The 9,299-nt window shown below is 36.9% G+C and overlaps 1 protein-coding gene across 2 annotated transcripts; it reads left to right on the forward strand.

The window, feature by feature from the left end:
* Nucleotides 1-343: 343 nt before the first annotated feature.
* zcchc9 (zinc finger, CCHC domain containing 9) lies at nucleotides 344-7,975 on the forward strand. 2 transcript variants are annotated; one of them, XM_066651156.1, is made up of 7 exons: nucleotides 344-432; nucleotides 2,231-2,372; nucleotides 2,490-2,599; nucleotides 2,688-2,838; nucleotides 4,205-4,297; nucleotides 5,632-5,700; nucleotides 6,885-7,975. In XM_066651156.1, exons 2-7 carry the CDS (start codon nucleotides 2,237-2,239, stop codon nucleotides 6,995-6,997), a joined length of 672 nt encoding a protein of 223 aa, XP_066507253.1. In that variant the 5' UTR covers nucleotides 344-432; nucleotides 2,231-2,236; the 3' UTR covers nucleotides 6,998-7,975. The 2 variants fall into 2 exon arrangements, with proteins under 2 accessions (XP_066507253.1, XP_066507252.1); XM_066651155.1 differs by having other exon boundaries at nucleotides 2,231-2,599.
* Nucleotides 7,976-9,299: the final 1,324 nt, after the last annotated feature.

The following is a 9,299-nucleotide window of genomic DNA, read 5'->3' on the forward strand; positions in this document are numbered from 1 at the left end:
TTTTGATTTTAGGCTTACTAATGAGTCATAAAAGACATAATTCATAAAACTACACATTAAATTAAACAAATATAATTTCATGTTAAAAATAACATACATTTATATTGACCAAGTTTCAGTTTAAAATTCTTGTTCAGAATAGGTTCTGAATCATCAGACTTCTAAAGTTCGATTGCAAATGCTATAAATACAATTTCTGGTACCTTAATATATGTTAACTGCCCAAATATATAATACCTGGCTTTCAAAACGAATTCTGATATGGAAATGTTTTGACAAAAGGCATTCTATGGTTATTTTGCATTGCAGCGTGAAGGTAGGTAACCTCATATAGCGGAACCAAAAATGAACGAAGACGGACATTTTTTTAAGTCGGACGTTAAGAAAAAAACAACACGTGAACTTATTTGGCACAACACAGTCCTTCTGTCGGTGAGGACGTTTGTCTTTTTATATTTTTGTCTTTCTTGCGTGTTGCGTTCTTTTACATGTCTTTAGAAAATATGTCTACGTAAAATTCTTATAATTTATGAGGTACCACGCTGATTAGCTTGGTCAATTTTAGCTAAAATGGTTGTGTTGTCAGCCCTTCGCCTAATTTTGGGGTTTTGTTTGTAATACTGCCAGAACACACTACGCCAACACCATATTGTTTGGTTTGTGGCTGCATTATGGGGAGGTTGCCGATAGTGGCTCTAATACTATTAAAAGTGCATTGCACAAAAGAACTAAAACATTGCTTGGACTTTTGACATGAGAGTAATAGAATGTGCCTTTGGTTTTCGGTGTTTAAAGAGCGATGAACATTTAGCCAAACTTGGTTGTTAAGAATATTCAGATATTAAAAGTGGATTATAAATATTTTTTAAATATCCCGAATAAACAAGCATGAAAAAATAAAACCAAAAACAAAGACGCCAGTAACAAAATGGGAATTATATTAAATCAACAAAAATTATTGAGGAAATATCTATATATTATTTGGTAAGTCACTAAAGTAATTACATTGTCAGGCCTAGTCTGAACGGACATAATAATTTGTCTAGAATCGGAAAGTTTGTGAAGGCCAAATAAAGTTTGAAAATGTTACTAACGTATTGGATCTGCTTTGTGGCTGACGAGAAGATTCTAAAAGGTTTGTGGAATTTAAGTTAGCTGCTAAGTTATTTCTAAGCGTTGCTATGGAGTCCGAGGTGTAGCTGGGCTGATGCTAAGGCATTGCATAGTGATTGCTATGGTATCCAAGGTGGTTGTTAAGGTGTACCTATACTGCTGCTAAAGGTTTCCCCAGTGGTTAATCTCAAGGTGTTAATTAGGTATTACTAGGCTGTGGTATCCCAGATGGTTGCTAGGTTATTGTTGCTGCTGTTGCTTTGGAAGACTATTTAATTTTGTAATTGCTGGAGCAACGAGGGAGGTGTGTCTAACGGAATAGACAGGGAGTGGACACTGTTAAAAAACGGATTATTATTATTATTTCTGTAGCAAAACAGTTTTTAAACAGTGTCCACTCTCTATCCATTCTGTTAGAGGCACCACCCTCATTGCTCCAGCTTGTAGATGTAAAGTGTTTAAGTGTTTTGGTTGTCCTCAAGTCCATCAGTGGATACAGCATGTCTCACACAGGATGCTGTTTTCCATTGTGAAAGAAAATAGGTTTGGCCAGGTAAAATAATATGGGAAACAAAGAGACGATAAAACCAGTATTTGTACATTTTGTCACTGAGTTTGTCCATATACACATATTGATAATCACATACACACAAAGATAAAGTAAATAAATTTGATTGTCTTGATGTGCCAAACATGAAAGGATGCCACAATATGTTGTCTAAGCATCTATGCAGCATGTTAATAAAAAATAAAGACGGTATTTAATGATACACTAATAAAACCTCAGTAAACGTTGTCAAGGCTTGGTCAAGCTGTAAGGTTTTACAGAAAACATGTTTGTTTTTCTTTGACTGGAGTGTTCTAGCATGATGAACATTGAAATGTAACATTGCTCCTGGATTGACAAGTTTAAAATAAAAGGAAAAATTAAAAAGAACAATAGTATAATAATAAAAAGAAGTAATACATTACCACAATACCACTTTTTGTTTTAATTAATCATTTGCATTGCATTTTGTGTTCCTGTTTCTATCCTAATAATTATTTCTTCACATTAGAGAGCTCCTTGTATTTTTGTCTTGCTTCAGTTTTTAACATGATTTCTCTTAAAACACAGTAAACAATGCCACGCTGGGCAAGGGCCAACAATGTTCATAAACACAGATTGACTGAAGCTACCCCGTGGAGCCAGCTAAAGGGAGGGGAAGCTGGAGGCTTCACTGAAACTGAGAGAAGCCTAAAGAGAGGCAGCGCTATAGGTGCATCATCACACATTCAACAAAGTTCTAGTAGAAAGAGAGCTTATAAAAAGAAAACAGATGATGTGAATGGATTTATGGAATATTTGAAACAGACAGAACAATCACAATCTACAGGACCAAAAAATGAAGCATGTATGGAGGATATTTTAGCCACTGCCCTCAAAAATGATAATAGGAGAGAAGTCCGGAGGATTAAGAGACAGACAGCAAAAAAGAACAACATGGTATGTAAGATATGCAAGATATTAAGTATTGCATTTTTTAAACATGTTGGCTCCATACAAAATCATTTATTTTCTTCCTCATCTTTAGGTGTGTTTTAACTGTAGAAAGCCTGGCCATGGATTAGCAGACTGCCCAGAAGCTGATAATGATGAAGAGTTAGGCAGGGGGATCTGCTATCGTTGTGGCTCTACAGAGCATGAGATCCACAAGTGCAGAGCAAAAGTGGATCCTGCTTTAGGTAAGTATGTAGAATAAGGGTGAATTATTTTACCACTTTTCCAAAAGTTAACACGGTTCTCCTTGGGTCTTAATTGAATGTTTCTGATGTAATTTCATAATACCACGAAGGTCAAACAACACAGCACCTCTCACCCACCCTGTATTAACAGCCCTGTTCAGAATGACCTGCTTTACGGCTTTTTCTTTAAGTCAGTGGTTCCCATTTAAAATGTATTTTTAAACATTGTAATTCAGGCAAAACTGCAAACTTGTGAAATAAGTCACATTTACAGTTGAATTATTACAAGTAACAAGCAACATGTATCACATTCATGTGCCTGGTTACCCCACCAAAAGCAAAGACTTCTCCTACTAATCGGGCCATATACAATGTATGAGACGGGCTGTCACAGAACCAGGAGACATGAGCCAATAGTATTCCCTGAGAGAAACATCGCTGACCCCACGGCCAAACTTTCAAAAACCCACCAACTTCAAAACCCGAGTGCGTAAAGTCCTCACGAACGCAGAAAGAGCTTGGGAAATTTCAAGTTCTCCAGGGTAACCATTTGAGAATAAAATAAAATGGTTTGAGAGTGAGATTATGAGCGGTGCATATACTTATTCCTCTCTCTGTGCTCACGAGTTTCACATTTGCACTCATGAGAAGGATATATGCACCCAAGCAATATGTTAAAAGCTGCAGGTTTCCTTTTCCACCTGGTGTTTTTGCACCCTCTACTTTTGACATTGATATGAGGCCATACTTGTTTGTTGGTGACACTCGGGTGCTCATATAAAACTGGGCATTTTACTTTATTATATTATTTCAGAGTAGTTTTAATGATATTTGAATTAGAATCTCTCTATATGTCGAGTAATTATTTCAGGGAGAGAGTTAACATCAAACACCACACAGATCTGACACGAGAAATAAAATTACAGCGCACATCTCAGACAATAAAACACTTCCAGCTTCAACAACTTATAAGACATAAATATTTGGATTAAGAGAGGCATGAGGGAAAAATGTCAAACTTTTTGCATTCGTTTTTTGTGTGTTGGAGAAAGAGAGAGACAGTAAGAGCTAGTTAAGAGATGTATTCCCTGTTCAGTGTGTGTCATGCCATTCATCTATGCAGTCTAAAGGACATATTCTTTGTATGTGTAAGACACTCTTCCTGCTACACCTGATTTCCTGCTGAGTGAGTGAGTTAGAGCAGGAAAAAAATACTAAAAAATATCTTAACCAGTGACCATGCTTGAACTTGATTTCAAATTTATTTTCTCACTTATTCTAATCAGTGTGATGTATAATGTGGTTTTGTGGAATTTAATGTTCTTAAATCTTTTGTTCACTGTCTTTTTTTTTTTTTTTCCCCTAGGTGAATATCCATATGCCAAATGTTTCATTTGTGGCCAAACTGGTCACCTATCCAGATCCTGCCCTGACAACCCAAAAGGACTCTATTCTGCAGGTGTGTTTTTAAACAACCATAATATAAATATTAATATACTCTTCTTTTACATGCATTTTTTTGCAAGTTTGTGTGCAGTAATTGAGAGAAAGTAATCAACATTTAAGTCCAAGTACAACCTTCGTTTCTAGAAAACAACAGGACATTACATTAATCTTTACTTAACTGTCAAAAGGGTTTTTTGTTTTTTTTTTTAATAATGATTTTCCAATTTGATGCCAGTAACACACTCAAAAATAAGAAATGGGCCCTAGGCATGTTTGCCAATTTGTGTAAGTGAAACTTTTACCCATTCTTGCTTGATACAAGACTTCCGTTGCTCATCAATCCATGGTTGTCTTTTTTAGTCTGTTTTTCCTGTTTATTATTCTCCCCATATTTTCAGACAGACCTGGACTGCCGTCTGGCCAGTCACACACATACACAGTCATTAAACATATGTCTGTGTATAGTCCCAAGAAACGGTACCTTCACACATATGCAAGTGACCCATGCTGTGGACACTGATGCACCCCCATGCATGACAGATGCTGGTTTTTGCACCTTTTAATTATAATAGCTTTAATGGTCATTTTTATTATTGGCATTGAGAATTGGCCGTGGTTTTTTTCCCCTTCCCTAAAATAATGAAACATGGACTCATCAGACCACAGCCTGTGTTTCACCTTTCCTCAGTCTACCACAGAGAACTCAGTATTGTTCCTGCATAGATTTAACGTATGGCTTCCTCTTTCGGGATGCATTTCTTGATGCAGCATCAGACTGCATTAAGTGACAACGTTCTGAAATATTACCAACCCCATGTAACTATATTTATCATAGATAAATGTCGAATATCAGTGCAGTGCCATCTTTTTGCTTGAATTTAACTAAATGTTGAAAGAACTCAGTTCTCTGTTATTCTCTGGTGAGAAATGGTGAGCCATGAATTGTTACAGAAAAACTATTACAGAGACTGAGCCTTGGCTGGGGGTTCCTTTTATACACATTCATGACACCAGCCGATATTTCCAATTCACCTACTTACTGTGGAATGTTTTACGCTGAATATTCCATAAATCTTTTTTGTTTTTTCTTGTCCCATCCAAACTTTGAATGTGTTGCAGGCATCAAATTCAGTGTGTTATTAGTTAGTATATACAAAGTTCAGTCAAATTAATAATATTTTCTTTGTATTTTTTTTTTCAGTTAAAAATAAATTAAAGATAATTAATAAAAAGATGATAAAATTTTGCAGAATTTCTCGACTTTTCAGCAAATGTGCTTTATATATATATATTTCTGTGAGTCTTTGATATGAGGTCTAGTATTTAGCAGGCAACTTTTTTGTTTAGGGGGCTGCTGTCGTTTATGTGGTTCGGTTGAACACTTCCAGAAAAACTGTCCAGAACACCAGACTTCAGGTGAGTCGTCCCTACCTGTCTTACAAGGCTCTTGCCTATGAAAATTTTGTTTTATTATGCCTAGACTACTGTAATGTATTATTAACTGGGTTTCCAAAAAACACATGACAGACTACAGGGTGGGTCATTTATATGGATACACCTTAATAAAATGGTAATGATTGGTGATATTAACTTCCTGTTTGTGGAAGATTAGCATATGGGAGGGGGAAAACTTTTCAAGATGGGTGGTGACCATGGTGGCCATTTTGAAGTTGGACATTTTGGATCCAACTTTTGTTTTTTCAAGGGGAAAAGAGTCATGTGACACATCAAACTTACTGGGAATTTCACAAGAAAAACAATGGTGTGCTTGGTTTTAACGTAACTTTATTTTTGCACCAAAAATCAATTAATATTCATCAGGCATTATCTGTTACTAGTTTTACCGTTTTATTTCTGACTTTGTATTTATTGATATATTTGATATATATATTTTAATTGTAGCTTGTTACTTTCATATGTTGGATGAAAGCATCGACACCTCTAAAAACATTCTGCGGTTTGGAACTTCTAAGCTATTGCCTGCTTCTAATCCCTCTCTGAGCCACAATTTCTAACAGAAACCTGACAACTTCAAAGGGAATTAATGCATTTGACATACCCTGTTGTCACTGTGAAATCTTGAAGTATTCAGCAGAGATTGGCAGATCCAGATCCAGAACTCCCATCATTCCATATTAGAAAAATATTTGTATAAACTTTACTTTGGCTTAGTCCCAATTGTTGTAAAAACACCCAAAATTATGACAGGTTTGCTTTCAGCACATGTAGCAAAATCTGGCCGACATATTTTGAATAATTAATTATAAATAAATATAGGATTATTATTATAATATTATTTTGGCAAGTCCTATCGCAGACTTTATAATTGATTTTCCCATAAATATGCATTAGTGTAACGCTGGCCACAATTTTCAGATGAGTTTGCATTTTACTTTATAAAAACACAAATTAAATGAACACATGATCAACCCTTTGAGCAACCAGTCTAGAAATTGTTGTGGCATAGCTGTATGATGTAATCATGCTTATAAATTTTGGTATAAATTAAAATGTCTATTTTGACCCATGTGTTTTTTTGTGATTCTTCTGCTTAACATGACAAGTAATTCTTCATCTTGAATATTCAAATTCTTCTGTAGCAAATTCCATCACCGTTAGCCGCCTGTCCAACCGGATGAGTGCTGATCAAGAGGACATCCTTGTTTCTGTGAAGAATGTGCCAACTAAAAAGACCAAGGTGGTGGTGTTCTGACGTCTACCTATTGGACGTCATCTTGGACAAACTATTATCAATGTTTAGTTATTAACTTTCTTATATTTCAGCTTAGAATTAAATAAATAATCTAAGCACATGCCAGTGCATCAGCTGGGTGTCATGTTTTCATTTTTGAGGGATGTTATGGATGTTTAGTGCTAGTTTAGTGCTAAATCGGAACACAAGCAGTGGTTAAATTGTCAATATACACACACACACATCACGTACACCAAGAAATGGCTGTATTCAATTACAGTCTTCAAAGATTGTTGATCCTTGGTTTGCTTTCTTCTATTAGTCCTTTTAGGCAACTTGTGGGTATGTAGTTTGGAGATATCCTGAGTCTTCTGTTCAGAGCATTTCCCCCAAAACAATTAACTTCCGGAATCTTGAAAGAACCTCAAGAATTGTGAGTGCTTCCGCACAAAGAACATTAGAAGGACGTTGATAGCTTCAAGCTTCTGAATGGAACTAGTAATAGAACCAGAGTTCATATGGTTGGAAAAGTGTAAAGGATGTGTGGTCCTTGTAAAAATATAATTTTATAGACATTTCATAATATGTGCAGCTCAACATAATTTTGTTGCACACCTCGGCTCTATCTTGTGGCTTTTATCAGAGTTGGATGACGATGAATCTGGTATACCTGTCACGTGCCATACCTATTTTGGCCACCAGAGGTCTCGGTCCCTGGAAAATTGTGGTTTGGCAACAGCTACTGCACACGCTTGAAACTCATTACTATCAATTAACTCTATATAAAAGCGCTGGTTTGCTTCTATTTCATGAGTAACAATACTGAGGCATTATCCCTTTTTTCTGTATACCCAACTCATTGGATTAAACGGATATAAACCTATGTGCTTTACAAACATGGTCTTGAAGTTTTTGAAATTACAATTTTTAATTCAGTTTCTTGCTTTTGTACCTCAAGTTCTTGTATGCAGTTCTGTTTTTTAATAAACATTTATGTGGATCCAGCGCCCCCTGCCTCGATCTGTGTCTGCCTCAGGCTACAGTTTCATATTTAGCCAGACTTATTGCTATCCCTGAAAAGTATTGTTTCATTTATTTTGCTCCTAATCCAGCTGTTTTGATCTAACCATCTACCACTAGTGTAGTAACCACGTGGGATACCCACACCTTAGCAGCCAACAACTTGGATACCATAGCAACACCATTGCCAAGTTCTGTGACACTAGAGGGTGCTAATTCATGTCCAGCATAGGGGTTACAGTTTCTGACAGCTGCCGTCATAATTTGTGACCCCACTGAATATTAATTATATAAATGTACTTAAACCTGAATGTTTATAAGGTCTATTATGGGGATTCAATGGGGACGGCAGCTGTCAGACATTGTGACCCTCTATGCCAAACTATGAAGTAGCACCCACAGAAGGGTCACAGAATTTGATGTAGTGCCTGCATGCGTGATTCGCCCATGTGTGGGCCAATACCATTTTGCTAGCTGGGATAATAGCTTATTTAATTAGCAATCAAGTAATTTCCCATCAATATGTATTATATCTGTTTGCATTTCATTTTTCATCTGAATGATTTACATTCAGTGATATGAAAAAGTTTGGGCACCCCTTACAATTTTCAGGATTTTCTTTTATAAATCATTGGTTGTTCAGATCAGCAATTTCAGTTAAATATATCATATAGCAGACGAACACAGTGATATTTGAGAAGAAAAACGAAGTTTATAGGATTTACAGAAAGTGTGCAATAATTATTTAACCAAAATTGGGCAGGTGCATATATTTGGGCACCCTAACAAAAATTACATCCATATTTACCCAATCTTCATTATTATCAGGGGTAGGGCGGCACGGTGGCGCAGCAGGTAGTGTCGCAGTCACACAGCTCCAGGGGCCTGGAGGTTGTGGGTTCGATTCCCGCTCCGGGTGACTGTCTGTGAGGAGTTGGTGTGTTCTCCCCGTGTCCGCGTGGGTTTCCTCCGGGTGCTCCGGTTTCCTCCCACAGTCCAAAAACACACGTTGCAGGTGGATTGGCGACTCGAAAGTGTCCGTAGGTGTGAGTGAATGTGTGTGTGTCTGTGTGTGTTGCCCTGTGAAGGACTGGCGTCCCCTCCAGGGTGTATTCCCGCCTTGCGCCCAATGATTCCAGGTAGGCTCTGTACCCCCCGCGACCCTAAATTGGATAAGCGGTTACAGATAATGGATGGTGCACAAATTTTTCTTGCCACTGTAATATTTCTTAGCCAACATTTAGGCTATGTTTCTGTAACTCATTCATGGAGAGGAGGGAGGACACATGCAAGAGAGGTATGT

This window comes from Hoplias malabaricus, chromosome 18 (assembly GCF_029633855.1).
Source record: "Hoplias malabaricus isolate fHopMal1 chromosome 18, fHopMal1.hap1, whole genome shotgun sequence".
In the NCBI taxonomy this organism is placed as follows: Eukaryota; Metazoa; Chordata; class Actinopteri; order Characiformes; family Erythrinidae; genus Hoplias; species Hoplias malabaricus.